This window comes from Ambystoma mexicanum, chromosome 5q (assembly GCF_040938575.1).
Source record: "Ambystoma mexicanum isolate Mex_15411 chromosome 5q, UKY_AmexF1_1, whole genome shotgun sequence".
Classification (NCBI taxonomy): Eukaryota; Metazoa; Chordata; class Amphibia; order Caudata; family Ambystomatidae; genus Ambystoma; species Ambystoma mexicanum.
Genome location: NC_090933.1, coordinates 34,178,461 through 34,199,794, shown reverse-complemented (window position 1 = coordinate 34,199,794; position 21,334 = coordinate 34,178,461). Strand labels below are relative to the sequence as shown.

At 43.9% G+C, this 21,334-nt stretch overlaps 1 protein-coding gene across 1 annotated transcript in view; it reads left to right on the top strand.

Annotated features, from left to right (window-relative positions):
• The window catches only part of LOC138498547 (maestro heat-like repeat-containing protein family member 1), a 262,370-nt gene that overhangs the window by 212,405 nt on the left and 28,631 nt on the right, over positions 1-21,334 (top strand). Inside the window, exons 8-10 of the mRNA XM_069622325.1 lie at positions 7,032-7,165; positions 9,146-9,292; positions 15,533-15,625. Of these exons, the coding sequence (XP_069478426.1) occupies positions 7,032-7,165; positions 9,146-9,292; positions 15,533-15,625 (374 nt within the window). The remainder of the gene's footprint in view (positions 1-7,031; positions 7,166-9,145; positions 9,293-15,532; positions 15,626-21,334) is intronic.

Here is a 21,334-nt window from a genome sequence, read left to right as displayed (position 1 = left end):
TCTTTTAAGTTCTTGTATTTGTTTTTAATATTTTCTTTGTAGAGAGTGTTTTTCTCAGGAACAAATTTAACTTGCGCTGGAATCTTCACGTGGAAAGCCAGAAACCGCGTGAAAAAAAAATCACGCGCTTTTTCTCCAATTCGCGGGAAATACGCACACGCGTAAAAACGCACTCGCGCTAAAGTCCAAGACGCGATATAAATTTCACACGCTTTCCTCCAAGTCGCGGGAAACACGCACACACGATTCAATTCGCGGGTAAAACGCACTTGCGCTGAAATCCAAGACGCGATAAAAATTACATGCGCTTTCCTCTAAGTCGCGGGAAACACGCACACGTGCAGACGATTCAGTTCGCGGGTAAAACGCACTTGCGCTAAAATCCAAGACGCGGTAAAAATTACACGCGCTTTCCTCCAAGTCGCGGGAAACACGCACACGCGCTGACGACTCAATTCGCGGGTAAAGCGCACTCGCACTAATGTCCAACTTACGAATAAATACGTACACGCGCAACATACACACGCGCTTATATTATCACGCGGAAAAAATCCTTGTGTAAACGAACAGTAAACGCGAGTCCAAAGTACACGCTCGCGCTTCACTCTCACGCGCAGCGACACACGCGCGGGCGAAAAGTAACGGACAAAAAACTCTCGCGCTAGTTTGATTTAACATGTAGCGATAAAAACAAACGTACGCGCTTCAATCTTTTTAGATACAGATTTGATTTCAGTCCCTTAGATAAATATAACCTTTTTACAAGTTCAACAAAGCTGGAAAGTCACTTATCTTGAATAAGACTTGAAAACTTCTTTTCTCAGAATGAATGGAAGTTTCTGACTCCTGTCCTGTGTCTCCACCAAACTCCAAACATGACTCCTGTTATACTTTCAGATCTTCCGCTCAACCGCTAGAAACTTGTCACCCTTGACAAAGTTAAGCAGGAGCAACAAGGTACACGACCTCTCAGCTGGGCAAGGACGATGAAAGGCAGTTTAGAATGTTCATTGTCCTCCCTATAAACAATCTCCAGCCAATCAGAATTTAGACTGAGAACCTCCATCTTGGCTTGGGGCAATCTCCATAGACTGCAATGAAGGTTAAGGGCAAAATTGGCTGTATAAAAAATATAACCCATAATAACTTCCTAAAACCTTTCTATACTAAATATGTGTCTCCCCTGACCCAATGTAAGTGAATATATGATACCGTATGTAAAGAATATGTCACTCCAACCTGACAGTACCTGACAGATCCACAGCTCACCTTGTTTTCTTGGAAAGTGTGCTCTCCATCCTGCTTTCAGTGCAGGGGCACGTTGATTGATGCGGGCTCGTTGCTGCCTAGTTACTTCACTGGCAAGAGTCCGACAGGTAAGTATAATGAGTCTTTTGAACAGTTCTCTAACTTCGTTCCTTTCCTTCCTTAGATGATGGCCGGCGTCCGGGGAGGGCGACGTGCTGCTGAGATGAGTAGCGCTGAAGGTGAGTGAGAGCGCAATGCGCAATGCGACCCTATCGTATTTGTATTGAACTGAGTTCTTTTTCTGTGTCTTTTAGGTGCCGCAACGTTTTCTGCGTGGATGCCGGTTATGAAGAAGAAATGCGGTGAGTAGGCGCGGTATGCGGCGCCTCTAAATGTTTCCACGCTAACCTGGAGTGTCTTTTCCCTCTTGCATACGGATGAGAAGTTCCGGAGACAGAGTTCCCCCAGAGTGGCTGGGATTCAGGTAAGCGTTTGAAGCTTGTACAGTCTTTAAAAATAAGCAAAGATTTGCTGAATGCTTACTAATGCCTTTTTTCTGTTCTTTTCCCTTTTCCTTAGGAAGCGCCGTGCCGGGATGGGAATGACACCGCCGAAGATGCCCGCAGAACAGAAGGAGCGATGAATGATGGGCAGAAGCGCCGCAAGGTAAGGCTGTTACTAGCGGTGTTCTTGTTCTTGCAGAAGCTGAGCGCAGAAGAAAGATGCAGGCCTACTGGAGACCGATCCGAACACGGTGAGTGTCATGCTGCAGGTGCAGAAAACACAAAGCATGTTTTTCACCCTGGGCGTGGCTTAAATAGTCTCTGGGTATCCCAGGTGTCTCTGGGATGAACCACACCCAAAAGACTAGACTGCACATGCAGTTCAGGGAACCAAAATATGTGGGGGCATCCATCTTGTCCCCATCAATGCACTACAAGTCCAATCCCCAATGTTATCCTGTGGGAGTGAGTGAGTCTGGTGCCACAAGCGCCAAGTCTGACTCCAAGTGGGTCTTTGGAAGGATGGAGAGGCCCTTGAGGGCCATGTAGGTGATCGTGGCCTGGCTCCAGCCTGACATCTTGGAGGGCTGGGGACATGAGGGGCAGGAATCATGACATCAGGCAACGAGTTGGTGGTAGATCTCTTTCTTCGTCTGGGGCCTCCTTCTGGAACAGCCTCCCTGAAACTTGAGGAGAACCATGTCCGGTTCCGGGAGCACCTCAAGACCTTCCTCTTTGTTTCTGCTTCTTCTCCTCCTTTCCCCTGCTGAATTCCTGACTTAAACTGCACTGGCCACCTGGCTACCCTCTGATCTCTGGCCCAGGTCCTCTCCTCCACCAGCTGCACTCCTGCACTGCCTCCCAGGCAACTCCTGCACTTTGAGGCTGTTTCTGTATCCCTACAGTCCCCAACAACTCTTGACACTTATGTCTGCACTTGCCACTGGCTGGCCGTGCTTTTACCTACTGTTTTTATTTATTTACTGCTGATCCTATGTATTGCACTTTCCCCTTCCACCATCCCCTGCACTTGCGCGATCCCATTGTCTCCATCTTCCCTCTGTTCCCCCTCCCTTGCCTCGTCGCGCTTTAAAACACTTGCGTATAGGCGCGTTTCAAATGCCATTTCATATCATATCACATTCACTGACATGTTGGAGACATTGTGGGGGGTTGGGTTCCATGGGACATATACTCTGTTCCTGGGCAACTCCTGCACTTTGAGGCTTTTTCTGTATTCCTACAGTCCCCAACAGCTCTTGACACTTATGTCTGCACTTATGTCTGCACTTGCCACTAGCTGGCCGAACTTTTATCTACTGTTTTTATTTATTTACTGCTGATCCTATGTATTGCACTTTCCCCATCCACCATCCCCTGCACTTGCGCAATCTCAATGTCACCTGGCCTAGTATGATCATTGTATCCATCTTCCCTCTGTTCCCGCTCCCTTGCCTCATCGCGCTTTAAAACACGTGTGTATAGGTGCATTTCAAATGCCATTTCATATCATATCACATTCACTGACATGTTGGAGACATTGTGGGGGGTTGGGTTCCATGGGACATATACTCTGGTCTTGCCCCCAAATTGCATCATTCTGGGACATTGGGCTTCGAAACATCTTGTGCATAAAGGATACTAGGGTTGAGATATCCCTGGGCGCATGATAGTCGGCGAAGGTAGGGATGATTGGCATGTGGACCCACTGAAACACAAACTCATTGATATTATGCTTTTCATGGCCTGTATGTTTATCATCCTTAACTGGAAGGTAGACAACCAACCCACTAAGGTCAGTCCTACTGTCTAAACTATGTTCATTGGAACGAAGCAGGTACAAGCGGCTGTCTAACTCGCACAGTGTGAAGGGATCATGAAGCAAGACACAGACAACAGATTAAAAGTTTATAACAAAATGATTTACTAAAGTAAATGTCAGGATGGTAGAAGACCTAACTTGCCCTATGCTAAGTTGGGATTTCCCTCCCTGAACAAAACTAAGGAAAGCCTCAATCAAGGGGTTTAACTTAAAAGTCTGTGTCCAAAACCTATCCTTGCTCTCACAACTAAAGCTAAACAACGTGTAGGGATGTCAATACTCAAAGAAATGGTGATCAACACAAAGTTCTGAACTTCTTCCAGCTCTCCGCTTCTCTTCACCATGTTCAGGAAAGTTCCATGATACTCTCAAGATTACCTTTCTCAAGTTCAAAGCAGTTCCATGAATCCTTGGGTTTCCCTTCTCCAATTTCAAGGCAACACCGTTCCACACAATCCTCAGGTTTCCCTTCCCCAAGTTCCAACCAACACAGTTCAAAAGAAAAAGTTCTTGAGGCTTTGTGCTCAAGACAATATTTGCAGTCTCAGGGACCCTTCCCTAAGACTTCAACACATTCATTGATATTGGTTTCGATCTTTCAAAGTTCAACACAACTCCAGGCCAACTTGACCCTCCTTCTGGTTTACCTCACCAGCCAACTTACAGTGCTCCTTCTTGGTATATTTCATAAGTCAACCCATAAAAGGTCACGCAACCAGGAACCCTAGGCTCTTCAGCCCACACAGGTTATTCTGTATTTGCCTCCGTGTCCGAATTTACCTTCACTTTGCTTCTCTTTGTTGGACTTGTGGAATTATGTGCAGGTTCACACTCTCCTGGCTTCTCCTGATTAGCCTCTTGGCTTTATCATTATGTGTCACACACCTTTTGACAGTCTTTGGCCTTGCCGCACCTTATCCATTCATAAACGTTCCCTTGGAGGGGGTCTTAAGTATTCCTCACCTTTGTGTCTCACTCTTTCACACTTGTGCTGTTTCCATAGGTTGCTTTAAAAAGGGCATGTTCCCTTTTAGCTTTCATTCACTGCTGGCTTTGTTCAAAAAGTTTAATTCAATATTCAACGTGTGTAGTTTGCTTTGTTTCAATGTTTCATTTATTTTCGGCATTCAATGTATATGATTCAACTCTTCTTCGAGTTTTCATTTAGTTCAATATGCATAATTTAACTTAACTGCACGTTTTCATTCAGTTTGTAATTCAATATGCATAGTTTAACCAAACTGCACGTTTTCATTTAATTCGGTGGTCAATATAGGTTATACAGCACTTTCGTGTTCAGGTGTAGCCCCTAGGAGCGCCCCCGGTTTTGAGTGACATCTCTTTCCACTCACTGGTCCTCGGCATTCCTCCTCTGGTGGCTACGCTGCTTTTAATCTGCTGCTTCGTCTGGACAACAGAGACTACCACACCTGTGGCAGCCTAACAATTCGATTTGCCTTGGTCTCCACATGTTGTCTGGGACACGGCCGGCGTCCTGGCTTCCTGTCAGGTCCCACTGTGGCTGCCCCCTCACGATACGGGCCACATGCTGGTTACTCCCACACAGGCCTCCCTGTTGCTCTCTCTGCTGTGCTGTTCCATGGGTCTCCCTTTATACACCTGCAACCACAGGTTGCAGGTGTGGATTTCCAATTGGGCTTGCCTGACCATAGTTAAAGGGACATGCCTAACTTGTAAAGCAGTCTGGAGGCCTCTTCTTCGTCCCAGTAGCAGTGGGGAAATTAAGTCTTAGTGCTCATTACTCTTAGTCGCCTCAGTACTGTCAGAGGTCAAATGTGGGAAAACGACGGGACCGGTTTTACAATAACCTATAAAGGTCGGGCGAGGTTTAGGTTGGCCATAAATAGGGAAAGGGGATACCATGTCTCACCTATGGGCACCCCACTCCCAATCCCCAAGGAACCCCCACCCAGGTGATCCTCCCTCGCTTCTCCACCCCCAGGGTCGGGATCCAAGAGCAATGGCCTTTCCCTGGCCACCTAAGAAGAGGATCCAGGGGGAGTAGGAGTGAGGATACCCACAGGTTTCTCACAACAGGCAGATCAATTCTGGGAATTGGTAGACTCTTATATCTAGGAAGGCTTGGCGACATAAGTTAGAATGAAGTGCACACACCCTATGCCTGGGGCAGGGATGAGACTTTGACACAAACAGCCGGGCCTCAACCTGATAATGGAGGTGGGTGGATGGTGATGTCGGTGTATGTTTATGCCTTGTATATGGATATGGCTATATAGGGGCAGGGATGAGACTTTGACACAAACAATGCCGAGCCTCAACCTGATAATGGAGGTGGATGGATGATGATGTCAGTATATGTTTATGCCTGTGTATATGGATATGGCTATATATAGTGGCAATGCTTCTTATCTCAAGAATGCCTATACTGACAGCATGACTTCAAGTGTCTACAAAGTAAGCAACACAGGCGTGTCATTGCCTAATCCCAGTGTCAATAGCCTCAAAGCCATTGGTCATATCACCTGGATGCTATGTTGTACGAAGTAATATGATGCAAAACATGTACAGAGAGGGGGGAAATGGGAGCGGAAGGCAGACACTCTGATTCTGGATGTGGATTAATTACAATTTAGCTGCTGCATATGTCTTTCTTCACAATCGCATGTTCTTTGTGGTCCGCCCTCTGTATTATACTACTACTGAGGTTTTTTTTGGTTCTTAATTAAAAAAAAGTTTTCTCTACACAACTGGGACACACTAATATGAGGCTCGTTCTGAGTTCCCCGGTATCTCACCGGCAATTCTGGCTGATACCGTAAAACTACTGTACTGTGTCTGACACCTGACATACCAATGATTCAGGCATTTAAATGCCGGTAGGAGCCTGATTAGAGCCCCTATCAGCAGACTTGGAGTTCGCTGGTCCAGAAAGGTGACAGTATACGTTGTTATCAGCACTTTATTTCCGGATGGATCAACTCATAATGAGGCCCATAGTCTCTCAGTTTAGGCTTCTGGCCAATTCTAACTGGAAGAAGCTGATTATCACCAGTCCAATCCACTGATTTAGATCCAATTTAATTTTATATGCATTTTAAAAAACTCAGGAAACCTGCAGCAAGGAAATTCTGCCTCTATTTCTTTTATAAGCTTGACATATAAAACAAGAGCCAAATCCCCAAAAAATGCAGTCACAGTGTTTACTATCCCATTATATCCTTTTATGGTTTTGTCGTATTAACGTCTTTAGGAAGTTATGAATCATTAGTTGTACAAATGCCACCTGATGAAGTGGAATGTTGCATGCAGAACCTAAACACCCGCATTGGGTCTTGTAGCGGTGGATCTTTCTTAGTTTTATGAAGGTAAATATTAATGTTTGCGGCGCTTAGGCATCTGGATCTAGCACAAAGGCTGGAGTGAGAATCACAATCATCAATCCAGTCCCTCATAGCCCTTCTGTTTTTTTTTCACAGCACTGTCAAGCTTAGCAAAACTGGCACCATCCACACATGATCGCTTGCTGCTCCCACTCTTCCGCTCTGGGTACTGGACCTCCAAATTATTCTACAATGACAACAAATCCCATACCACGCCCGAGGATGTTGTGGTGAGTAAATAAGGGTGAGGAATGTAAAGTAGTGATTACAACTTTAGCCAGGGCTAAGTGGTCACAGAATAAACCTCTATTTTACCATGCGTCCTCCACAGAGGAGCTCCACCATTTTTAAACAATGGCAGAGTACAAGCAATGCTTATTGTGATCCTCGAGCATTACTCACGTACAAGTCCTTAGAAAATACATTCTTTCTCCTTCCCCATAGCTGCACATGTCTCGCGGCACGCTGGCGTATCATGAAATGACGTTATTTTAAACCTCAGACTCTTAAGTGAGCACAATCCTGACACTGCAGCATATATCATTTAAGCTCAAGATTCTGGTAGCCCTGCCTGTGACCCACAACACAGCTGGTCAAGGAATCCTCCATGATTGACTTCGGATTAGCCAGAGGAATCCAAAATGTCCATAAAGTGGATCTGATCCTTTACTTCCAACCACAGCCTACCAACTATGGCTGGCTCCATCCTTAAACAGCAAACAGTGTTATGTTCTTCCATAGGGTCTCAGAGCGGATGCTACTAAAATCCTGACAGTATGTAATGAAATAGCATTTTAATGAACACAATTGGAAAAATGCACTCTTGTAACATTATAACATTATCAAATTAAAAAAGGAATAAATAAGTGGTTGTAGGGCCAAGTTGATGAGGGTGGGGGAAACAGTGGGTATGAGGTGATCCCCAATGAAGGTAGGATGTGAAAGGGATAAATAAAAAATAAAAAAACATGGGGAAACTGCAGTCATGAACCTGCAGATCCGGAAGTTGGAGGTTGGGTCAGTCACACAGATTCATTTTAGTCTGACATGCATAGCATTGGTATGGCCGCTTGGGTTTAAAAGGGGTAGACTGAAGTGGCAGAAGCAGCTTCTTGCTTCCCTTCAACTTCAAAATCTACATGGTGTCTCTGTCCAGAGTGATCACTGGACACTGATCTATTTATATCTAGATCCGGAGAAGAAGCCTTAGAACAGTCGCAAACACCAGCAAGTATCATCTGCTTCCCGATGAAGGGTCACCATCGATGCATCATGGGGAGAAATATCAGATTATGGGTATGAGCGATGCAAGAAGATAATGCACACCTTTGGAATGACAGCCACACTAGGCCTGCAGGCGTGAGGCGCTTTATTAAAAAAATCTAAATAAATAAATAAAGGAACAGGCCCCATATGTAGCTGAGAAAATACATAACCTAGACCTTAGGCTCCACGTGTCAAGGACACCAACCGTAAACCACGAGTCCCAGGAATGTCCACCTGCTCCTGTAGGCTGTGATCACACTGTTCAACGTGGATGACTGTAATATTGTTTATGGGGGTGCATACAAAGAAAACCCAGGTACAAGCAGTAGACTTAGCTTGGTCCGGAGACATGCTCTGAACGAGCTTCTTTGCCTGCTGGACAGGGGATGATGTCTAAAATCCTGTGCATCCACTAACTACACTGTGTATGGGGCCTGAACACTTGCAAGCACTGATCCTGGTCCTATAGACCCCAGAACCTTTGTTCTAGCTGAAGCAGGACTATCCATATCAAACAAGATGTTTGAACAAACCTATAGAATGCAGCACCATCACCTTGAATATCCTGGGCCGCTACAGTTCTGACTCCATCGCCTTCAGGGAAAATCCTCCATCGACAGTTTGATCATAATGTAGTACCACACTTTAAAACAGAACGGATGTGCACTCACACACAATTACTCAATGGATTAGATTGAATGTACAAAATACAGTTACGATTCAGAACTGCTAAGGGGCAACAAGTTGACGTCTAAACTTTTAGTTTACTTTTAGCATAACACCTAAATACATAAAGCAAACTTATGATGACTTCTGGCAAGTGAAGATCAATAGTCAGAAAAACCTTCCATGTGCCGTTAGCTTTAAACCCCATCCAGTACCCTTTACTTTGGCTCTAGCACCATAGGTTAGTTATTACATTTGTCCTCTGTTCCTTCCCACAGATTAATGTACAATTTCTAATTACCCTGGGATCATTGGCCTCCATCCTGCCGCCTGCAGTGCTTGGATCAGAACTTTTGTGGATATCTGCGGAGATCAGGGAACTGCAGCAAAGGTTGCCTAGGAACACGTCGGCTCAACTGATCGAGGTGAGTTTGGACTCTGTCATGTGTACATTTGATCACGTAAGTGGATCCTATACTTTGATCACATGTGTGGATCGTAGACAAAGTATCCCAATAGCCTTCATTCCCAGTGTCTTGGGACAGATTCAGAGGTAGTGTAAAAGAAGACTGCATGTTCCAAAGCAATGCTTTGAGAGGATGTAGCAAGTGGAGAGTAGGAAGAAGCAACAGACAAGGCATTTGTGAAATGCATGTCCAGTATTTAGTTATACATTTTGCTGCACAAGGTAAAGTAATACTTCTCTGCAAGTTCAAGTTGATGGTTCTATTTGTGTTGTCACTGGCATGTGGTTGGTTCTAAATATCAGCAAATGTCTTCTTTTCCTTTTGCTGTGAACATCTCTTTTCCCGCACCAGTTTCTGGCCCCCTCCATGTGACTGCACTGACCCTAAAGTTCCACTAATAGTTCCCTGTCACTCCCATGCAGCACTTCAGAAAGTTTCCTCCTGCATGCACCTGACAGCCTATTGGGAAGCTGGCATGGTGGCCACTGCTATTGAAGTTGCACCTTTCCTGCCATGCACCGAAGCTTACACACACCCCCTCCTGATTTCAATGAGAAGTCAGTAGCAACAAAGCAGTCATCGACCAAAGAGGTTTTGTGAAGGTGAAGAAATAATCCTCTCACTTCCACAAATGCAGAAACAATTAGCTATATGCATGTGCCACCAGGCACTGTAGGATTGGGCTTCATGACAAGTTTGGTGATGCTGTACATTTTCGTCCATATTTGTGTTACCACTACTTTTTGGGCAGTAATGGAATTTATCCCCAGTTTCTCTATACTGCTGAGATATGACTTTGGAGATGAAGTGGAGGTTTTACCTCCTGCATTCTGCTAAAGGTAAACTCAACACTTCATCTCCAAAAAGATTTACTGTGGAGAAGTTACCACTTGCAGAAAATCCTCCAAGATCTATGGACTCCCAAAATGGGAACTACCACCATCCTTACACCACCATATTTGTGCAGTAAATGTATAGGGCATTAGATGAAATAACTGGCAAACTTGTAACGAGGCCTATTGAATGGCAGTACTTCCCCAAGCTTTGCAACTCTGATTCCCATCTGACAGCCCTCCTATTCACACACAACATCCACATCCACCAATACGCTGACAACACACAGCTATATATCAAGATCGGCTCCATCAAGGACATCCATAGGCTCCAAACCTGCCTTTCGCTGATCCATTTTTGGATGTCCAGTGCATACTTGAGGCTCAACCCCACCAAGACGGAATTCCTACTCCTCACCAGCACCACCCAAGGCATAAAATAAGCGGTGTCGCATAGCAATTTGCTATGCAATTCTGTAGGTTTGCTAATCAAATGGACACTTGTGTAGCAAAGTTAGCTATTTAAGTTGCCCTCTTCAATGAAGGCACAGCTCGCCCTACATTCCTCTTACCCTCAGTGCTCTCTTCACCCTCTTTTCTCTGTTCACTTCAAGTGCTAATGGAGAGAAAGTGCAGGAGTAATCGTCTCCTCCACTCTTGAGTGCCAAAGGCATGTGTGAGAATGCTAGGTAGGAAATTCTTTTTCAAATAATTGCAATCCAGAAGTAATCAGGATGATACTTTTATTAAGCTTTCTTTCTATATCTTGTCTGGAAAAAAAGATGTATGTGTCAACTTTCTTTTTTAAAGATAGTTGTGCAATTCCATTCATAAAATGTAGGTTGTTATATAATGCATAATTACAGTGTTGATACTGTAAAACACTGCATCATCTCCATGCTTTACAGTACAGTTTAGGTTAGTGTATCTAAATAGCATAGTGTCAACTATATTTAATTTTGTTGGGAAAGATGCATCGTATTGAAGAGTGAACACTTTTGAAACTGTACATGATCACATGATCAAATGATCAAATGCTTTTCATGACAAACCTTGTTCTGTAACCTGCAGGTTGTATAGATCTTGAAACTGGTGCTTAACCCATGAGCGAACCATACTCCTTGACATTCTATCTAATCACGCTGTTGCTTTATACCAGTTACCCTGAAAGTGAGATGACCAAAGACTATAATCTTCCACCTAGTTTGCCCATTTCTGTGGCTGTTAGACGATCCACTCTGCTTAGTCTCTTTCTTACCTATTACATAATCAATATACAAAGCAAACTAGATGCTTATGCAAAGTAGTGATCAATAGTTCAATCCAGTCTGTACATCTGCAGATCTACTGCAATACCAAACACTGTAGTTAGCCTCCAGAGCTCTCGCATTGCTTTATGCTTACGATTGTATTATATATTACCACCTGTGGGAGACAACTGGCCAAACTTGTTTTCAGAGCCTTTTTTATCATAGCAATTTGTGTCCATTCACGCAGCTAACCTTTTACATTTTACATCATCTATGGCTCTTCAGTCTTTTCGCCCACTCGCATAGTCTAGTAGATTTTATGAAGGGCAAGTAGCATTTACAAGAGAAGTTTGAAACTTTTATTTAACATTTACTTTGTTTGCAGTAAATATCAATTTATAGTTTCACTGTGCATGGCTGGCCTCTGGGGGGCAGCAGTGTGCCAAACATAAAGTGGGTTTGTAGTAACATGCACCATTTTACAGAAATCACATTTTAAATTTGTTGTCATCCTTTCTTATGGGTCGAGTGCATTTCTCTTAGACTGAATAGGTAAACTAATTTACTCGACCTGTAGGTCTAGCTGAAATGTACTCTCACTAATATCTTATTTCAGCGGTACTCATAACTACTGTATTGTTGCTCATTTCAGGTCTTGGCTACAAATAATGTCTTGTGACATTAACAATATTAGCAGAAATTTGCTAATCAAATGTGTCTGTTTGCTAATCAAAAAACATTTAATTAGCAAACTCTGCTAATCAATTTTTGAAAACGAATTTATGCCTTGACACCGAACACCCAAACATACAGACCTGGCTATCAACCTTGAACTCTGACGGCTTCACATCTGAGCTCACCTCCTGTGCCAAGTCCCTCGGGTTCCACATCGACAAACACCTCTCCTTCAAGACACACATAGCTAAGAAAATGCAGACAGCTTGGTATCAGCTCTCTCTCCTGTGGAAATTCAGCCTTTCCTCCCTGCGGACAGCTTTAAATCCACCGTTCAAGCACTGGTCCTATCCCACCTGGATGGGAGCAATGCACCCCTCAAACGCTTCCCATCATCCTCCCTTTTGCCCCTGAGAAGTGTCCTACAAGCGGCTGCATACATCAACAAGGATCTACGCAGATACGACCACGTCACCCCGGCCCTCAACGACCTTCACTGGCTCCCACAGCACACACAAATCACCTTCAAGTCTTGCTGCATCATCCATTAGGCAGTCGCCCTCAAGTCACCCAGCTGCCTCACGCAGAAACTCTGCATCTTCCCAGGGCAGCCCACCACCATAAGCGAGGACACATGCAGACTTGAAATTCGCCACTGCAAAAAAGAAAGGACCAGAAAACATGCCTTTATCTGCCTACGCCCCCTGTTAGGCAGAGTTTGTATGCAGCACCCTCTGGGAACACTACAAATAACTATGACTACAGGTATAGGCAACCCAACCTTTGGTATAAGCTTGTACTACACAGTTTTGGTAGCGTGTTGAGCAGCCAAGCTTATCTCTAGAGGGGAAATGTGACCTTTAGTGGAGTTACACAAAGATTCACAGTTACAGGTATTCAAATAAACTCTTACACTCAAGGCTTCTTGCATAAACAATTATTAATGTATTTATCAATCAGTTATAAAGCCTTCTTCCGAAGGGAGCAACAGAATAGTAACTCACAAATACACTTCAATACTGTACACTCTGAGTTTCTAAATCAGTAAAGACCTTTTTTGGGATGGCCCACAGACACAACCCACACCCACAGGTGACTTCAGTAACACGGGTGCTGGGGACATAAATATTTTACTGTTGGCTTTTAGAATACTTTTAGAAGTTGGTAAAAGGCAGAGGTTATTAGAACACAAGAGACCACAAATATTCATAAGCGGGGCAAATTCTTTTAGATTGCACTAGAAGTCATTCAATTCAATAGGCTAAGCCAAAGTCAATGGGTTAGAGTCTTGCATAGGATAAAGCACTTCTGGGAAGTAAATGGAAAAGTCTTTGCACAAGTTCTTAAGAGTATTTGATAAAAACAAGAATCAAATGTAGGGCCACAAGCTGATTAGACTTGTGAAGTTTCAAAGCAACTCTACACTAAGAGGTAAATTATCTTAGGCTTGTTTTACAGTACCTTAGCAATGAAGAAAAGATGCAGCTGAGCACTTCTGTTCCTGTGCAGCTTTGCAGATCTCACTGTTCCTGGGCCTCAGTCGTGGAGACAAGAGGGAGGACATCGAGGGACTCCTGCAAGGCACTGGGACTGTCAAAACTTGCAACCAGCAAACTTCACTTTCAGTGGCTGTTTCGTGTTTCAGCTCCTCACGTCTACCGCAAATAGCAACACTGCGGTTCCTGGCTGTTGAGATGGACTTTCCCTGCTTCTGGGGTTCCGCACTCTGTTGAGGCAGCTCAGGCTTGGGCAGTCTTGCTTCTTGGGAGTCCGGAGGATCTTCCAAAAGCTCTAAGCCAGCTTACAAGCAACGCACATAATCTGGTGTTCCTCTCCCTGGCTGTACGGTTTCCAGCAGCAACTCTGTGGAAATTCAACCAGCTCTGAGATGGATGTCCAGGTGGCTTACTTTGGAGTTCATTGGTCCCATTAACTGAAAGGGAGAAGTCGTCCTTGCAGGGGCTTCTCTGTCAATGCGAACTTGGCGTTTTGGCACTGCAGCAGGGCTTCACCGGGCAAACCAACGGTCCAGGAGTTGCAGCAGGCATCCTCTTCAAGCTCTTCCTCGGTTCCTTCATCCAGTGGTCGACTCTGCCTTCCAGGCCTAAAGACTTGCCTTTTATTCAGTTCTCTCCCATTCATTCCAGCCTAGCTGTCTCTCACCCAGCAGGGTGGCTGTTCTTGCCAGACAGTCAGCCAGCTAATCACTGCAGAGTGCATTTGGGTCTCCTAGGAGACTAAGCACAGGGAATTTTGGGCATGTCCCTCACTTCCTGCCTACCCCAGACACACTGGAGCCAGAGGAGGGCTTCACTCCTGAATCCCGCCAAAGGAGAAATGAACAAAGAGACAAAACCTGTTTTGGCACGCATAGAAAATCTCTTGAAGGACCTTTCCACAAAGAACTGGTGAAAAAAGAAGACTGGGGACCATTTTGTCAAAGATGGCTCCTGCGCCATTTTGAAAAAGATGGCCCCACGGTTGCTTTACCGGAGCCGCGAATGCAGCCCGCGGTAAAGACATACCATGGTAGTTCAAATGAAACCACTGCCACCAGCCATTCAGTGAGGAAAGGGTAACATAAAAATGTGACATAAGAAGCTAGACAAAGGGCATACTAGGTAACCCCTCCAGCACTCTGTTGTAAGATAGGGTGTGCTGGGTCTAGAAAGTTACAATGGTAAGTAAAGTCAATTTCTCTTTACTGCTCTGGGAAACTGTATTTGATCCCAGAGAAGGTAGTTGAACCTTTGGGAAATCTGGAAGACTTCCCTGTGTCACTGCACTGAAGGTGCTCTGTGACACAATGTAAAAGATGATGCCTATGGAGTTTGCCAGACTCCATAGCCAAAGGAAACACAGTGTATAAAATCACATTAAAATACATGAGTGGGAAAAAGGGTCACAATCTCTCCAGGTTAAAAAATATCAAGTCCTCAAAATACAGCAAAGTTGCTGGGGGTCTTTAAGGTGGAGGGAATTTGCACATTTTTGAGAATTCTCCCTAACAGCCCAAGACTGTGTAACCTCCTCCCAATCAGCTTCAGAATCGCTCTCACACTCCTGCAATTCAGAAAAGATCACAAGACCCACCTCTTCAAGGAGTCTCTCCTCCTGAACACCTAGGCCATCACATTGCCCCTCGCTCCATTTGACGCGTTAGATGCTCTTCCGCCCCTCCCCGCTACCCAGTACAGCTGTACCCCTCCTCTGTCCCTCTCTGTATGCTACATCCGGTTGTATATCTGTTCAGTTGTTACTACTGAAATGCACTCCATTATGCATCTGTAATATTGTACACCTCTGTAAAGCGCTTTGTTGTGTATCTGTATTGGTGTCTACCTCTGTAAAGTGCTCTGTTGCTTCTCGAAGCTAGGTCTGCGCACAATAAATACCATAATAATAATAATAATAATAATATGACATCTTTCTTCCTCCAGCCCTTGGCTCAGTTTATCCAGGTCGCCACATGCCAGGGATGTAGTGAACTGATATCTGCTCTGCCAACATTGTTGTCTACCCTGCATCAGGCGGTAAGTGTAAGTCTCTCAATGCTTCAACTTCAATCAGATTGAAAGTTCAAGGTACCAAAGACAAGGTTGGTGGTTTTAGCAGAAAAGCGCCATTTTCTGTGTCATCCTTCCATTTAAGCACACGGGGGAAGACTCACAATTTAACAAAAGTAAAAGTTACTAATGCAGGAGCAGTATTATCTGTGCAGTTGTGCAATCAAATCATTAAGTTCTGAGATATATGCTAGTGAAACATGCAGAATGTGTACCCTTCCAAATGGTTTTTTAGATAGGCAGCTGGTTGTCATAACCTTAAAGTGAATACCTAAGGTAAAATCATTTGATTGTGTGTTGTAGGATCATGACAGTACACAGACAAACTTTACAATCGGTCCCCTTGCCAGTTCAGCTGTCTCATCCTTGTAATTAATTGTACAACTGTGCCTAGTGAGGTTGGGTAACATAGGTGTCGTAATAATAATGTGTAGCGCCTTTGTTGTATGGTGAAACCATTTTACAGATATCATTTATTGGTCCATTTTTGGGCATTCATTTAGCGCATTGTACTCCAATGATGTGCTCTTTTGGTGCTATGATGGTAGAAAGGTAGTAATCGAGGCAAAGACTAAACCTTAGTTCTCTTGGAAACCGGAAGATAGTGGATGTTTGCGAAGTCATCACATAGTTGATCAATGTGTTGTATCGTGGGTCTGTCAGACATGGGAAGGTGGTGGTGGCCTGGAGGAATGTGGAATGTATATGCGCTACCTGTGATGTTGAGAGGTTCCGGGAGAATCAGTTGGCACTGTTAGATGATGGTCACTAGATGGCTGGGGGTTGTTGTTTGACTAATTTAATGTCAATAAACAAGATTGCCTTTTGATGTTCCCCTGAGGCATCTTCCTTTCACTGGTGGCGAGCTTCGCACTGAAGCCATGGCCATGCAAAGTGTACCATGACCGAATATTTTCATGGCGTCTCCAGGCCCACCAAGAAGATATTGCTGTTGATGTTGATGCATTTCTTGGGACATTTGGCCAAACGAATATTCAAGACTTTACTGGATATAGCTGATACAGTGGATACAGATGACATGGATGAACAGGAAATTGCTATGTTAAAGTTGAACGCTCATTTCAACCCTAAGAGAAGTACAAGTTTGGAATGCTACAATTCTGGGGTGCACTTCCAAGATTCCACGGATGATGTGGAAGAATACATTACAGCCGTTCATCATTTGGCTTTGACTTGTAGATTTGGGAAGCCTGTAATGAACACATTAGAGATCAATGTATATTTGCAGCAATAATAGAATTTGTGAGGAATTGTGGTTGAAAGATAATCCAAATTTAGAGTATGTTATTAGCATTGCTAAGAGAGTGGAGAATTCAAAGGCATGTGTAGCGAAGATGGCCAAATAAGAATGCAAAGAGATTATTCCAGAAGTGCTCAAGATTGGTTCTGATGAAAACCCCAAAAGGAGAATAAAGGGGTGCAAGAGATACAAGGGTGAATGTGCTGCACAGAAAGGAGGAAGAGCACATTTGGGGGAGGAACGTTTGTGTTTCAGATGTCGGAGCAATAACCATATGGCAGCTGTGCCAGTATGTCCGAGAAGGAAAATAAATAGCTTGAAGTGCAAGAGATGGGAACATTTCAGGAATTGTTGCAAGAACTTCCAAGGGAATTTTTATCTGCCTAGAAAAAGTGTATTATTTTGAAATGGCGAAGGACATGATTCTTCTGATGAGGATGGGGAAGAAAATGTTGCCATGGTCACTGTAAATATGGTTAGTGAACAAGAGTGTGATGAGGACTGTAAAAGTCAGGAAGCTGAAATTTGAGTGAATGGAAGAAGGGTAAACATGATGGCAGATTTGGTGCAAAGGTATCGCTAATGTCAAAGGATGCTTTTGAGTGTGTTACTGGAAAGTGTTGGATATTTGCTATGACCGGATGTAAGACCGGGTGGGTATAATATTGATAGAGTAGAACTGCTAGGTTACTCTGTGGCAGATTTAGAATTCAAGGAAAGGAAGTGTATGCAACTAAGAAGGGAGTGACATTGCTAGGATGGCATGAGCAGAAGAAATTATTCATACAACTATATCACAATACTAGTGATCAAGTTCTCCATGTGGAAATGAATAGTATTGTAAGTGATGTTGAGAGCAATAGGTCAGTATTTACGAAAGGTGTAGGAAAGGTTAAAAGGATGAAGCATGAAATTGTTTTGACTGGGGCAGCGTTCCTGTTGCAGCAAAATGTCCTATTCTGTTGGTATTGTGCGGAGGAGTGAGGGAAGCATTAAACAGATTGTGCAGCAGGAGGATAACAGAAAGGGCGAACAGTGTAGAATGGATGTACAAGTGAACATGTGTCTGGTTGAGAGACATCCCCTGCCAAACATGCCGGAAATGTTGCCCATGATTGGGAAAGGGAAGAGTTTTACAAAGCTAGACCTAGCTCCTGTCTACCATCAGGTGGAGTTGGAACCGCCGTCGAGAAAATTAACTGCTTTGTGGCACACAAAAGGTATTTACCAGCTTTGTCGAATGACATTTGGTTAAGTTTTAGCATTTTCCATATTTCCAACATTTATTTACAAATTGTTTGATGGGGAAAAAGGAGATTATTGTTTCCAGGATGACATTTTAATTTGTGGAGAGGCATTGGAGGTGCATGAGAAAACACTAGGAAGGGTGATGGATATATTGTAGGAAATGGGTATGAAGCTGAGGAAGGAAATGTGTGTATTCCAAAAGGAATCAGTAAAATATTTGGGACACGAGATTACCAGGGATGGTGTGAAGCCAAGGAGATGGTTGATAGCGTTAATAAGATTGCAATCCCACAAACAAAAGGGGAATTGCACTTATTTCTGGGTACAATAGAATTTTACCAAAAATGTGTGCAAATGTTTACGGACAAAGTATCAGAAATGAGGACGTTGTTGAGGAAAGGAGTTTGCATGGAACAACAATTGCGAAAGGGAATTTCAAGCAATAAAGAAGATTGATATGGCAAAGGTTTTGGAACAATTTGATACAAGTCGGAAGCCAGTAATAATGGTAGATGTGATGTGGGCATTGGAGCGCTACTGAAACAGATTGTTAGAGATAGTGAGGAAAATGTGATTGTGTATGCCTCAAGGGTTTTGCAAGGACCGGAAAAGCGATATTCTGTATTGGAGAAGGAAGCGTTAGCATGTCATTGGGCTGTGAAGAAGTTTTAAAATGTTAGTTTGGGGTGCAGAATTGTTTTGAGAAGGGAGCACAGACCTTTAAAAGTGGTGTTTGAAGGCAAAAGGTTTAGAAAGTGTCAAGGCGAGTTGCCTGTTGGGTAGCGAGGATGCATAGTCATGCTTTTGTGATGGGCGTGATAACTGGACGGGAAAATGTCTTGGCAGACCATTTATCTCGGTTAGGTGGTAAGGAGCAAGGTGTGAGGGAGGAGTTGGGAGAGCAAGTGTTTATGCCACATGAAAGTGCTATTGGTAGGGCTGATTGAGAATGAGCAATGAGGGAAGATAATGATGTTTTGTGTGCAGTGCAAGGTGTGTGGAATCAGATGGATGCAAAAATGGAGATTAAGGCATGAGGCGAAAGCATATTTGCAGGTGAGAGAAAAGTGAAGTGTTGAGGGAGGTTTCTATATAATTGGCCTAGAGTAGTAGTGCCTAGAGTGTTAAGGGAGAAACATGGATATTGCTCATGCTGGGCATATAGGGATTACAAGGACCGAAGCTGTATTGAGAAAGGATACTGGTGGCTGGGTTTTGATAAAAACGATAGAGAAGAGGCTGGAGAATTGTGTGGAATGCGAGAATGCTGGTAAGGATACGAAGGCAACTGCTCAACCTATGATCAGTGGCGGCACCAAAAGGTGTGTGGGACGAGTTAGCAATGGACGTTTTGGGTCCAGTGGATGTTGGCTGTAGGCATGGTAAATTTATTGTGGTGGTGCTGCATCTTCTGTCAAGTTGGGTTGATTTTGAGATTGTGAGAGAAGGTAATACCATGGTGATGAGAGAGATTTTGGAAGAGATTTTCGACTGGGAAGTCTATCCAGGGAGCATCCTGACCAATAATGGTAGTCGGTATGTGGGAAACGTTATGGGAGAGTTCTTACATAGGTGTGGAATTGTACACAAGAGGATGGCTCTTTATCATCCAGAAAGTAATAGGGCTGTTGAAAGGGTAAATAGGTGCATTATGGATGCAATAATATTGGCTGGTGTGTGTGGCAAGAATAGGAGGCAGTGAAGGAGAATGTGTGTGCTCCCAGGATGTCATTTGGTTACTGGAGTAAGTCTGTTTGAGATGATGAGGGGAAGAAAGGGAAATACAATAATTTGCCCCCTGTGGCTTGAAAGGGGAAGGGCGTCTGAGGTGGATGTTGAAGATGTGAGAAGAAGAGTGAATAGGAGAGGCTGTGAAATGTCAATGAAAGAAAACGGTACATATTTATGGATGTATGTGTGGTGATTGGGTAAGGATAAAAAGTGGTGGCGATGAAGAAAGGTGATTCTTTTTTATAGTGAGCCGGTACAAGTTGATCAAGTAATGAAAGTGGCTGTGAGGATTAGGGGTGGTCAAGTGAAAAAATACAAATATGTGTGAATGGTGGTATGTGAGGAAGGGAGGTGTGTTGTATCATGGGTCTGGGAGACATTGGAAGGTGATGATGGCATGGTGGAATGCGGAATGTATATGAGCCACCTCCTGTGATGTAGAGGGGTTCCAGGAGAATCCGTTGGCACTGTTAGCTGATGGTCACTGGCTGGCTGGCGGCTGTTTGACTAATTTAATGTCAATAAACAAGATTGCCTTTTGATGCTCCTGTGAGGCATCTTTATTTCACAAATATAAAGATAGCTAGGAGGGGATAGGAAGAAAGATTGCATGGCCCTTTCTGTGGAACTTGGAAATGGAGGGACGAAGCCAATATTGTCATAATCAGGCCCAGAAGAGAATTTATATTGATAACTGTGACTTTATCAGGGAAGGAGGGGTAGGTGAAATGTTTGATATGGGTCTGAAGGTGGAAGTTGAGGATGTTGCTATTGTGGTTTGTTTTGTTTGCCTTGAAGCTGGGAACCAAGTTTTTTTTTCATATCTGAGAGGAGTAAAAGGAGAAATCTAAGATGGATGTGGCCACTAAGAAGATGATGAGAGGTCAGTTTGGACGTTCAAAATCGGAATGCTGGCCTTGTTCCATTGAGTTTCCCTCAAGAGCATTTTATCCTGTCGGGAATGGCTTCCAGGCAGTTGGAGAAGACGAGGTGATGGTTGTGTTGGAGTTGTTTATATGGTGAAGGGGAATTTGTGTGCTCACAGTGTAGAAATAGAATGTAGAACAAATGGTGTGACGGAAGATGTGGGGGGTTGTAGTTAATGATTGAAGTGAAGTGCGAGCAGAGGCGCTTCAGGGATTAAGCAGGAAAGTGATTGAGGCATAGATAAGGAAGGAGAGGGAGAAACATTGGTCCTCTCCACGAGGAAGAAATCAAGGCTAGTGCTGAGTCAGCTGCTGTGGCATAACAGAAGCGAGATAACAGGGTAGGATGTTCTACAGTTTTAAACAGTGCAGATAGATCCAGGAGGATCAAATCACTGCCGCAGGGGTCTCATGCAAGAATTTCAAGGCTGTTGAGGATGGGGTCCACTGGGTTGATGATCTGCTTCTTGAGGATGGAATCCAGATTGATTGTCATAGAACAGGTGGTGA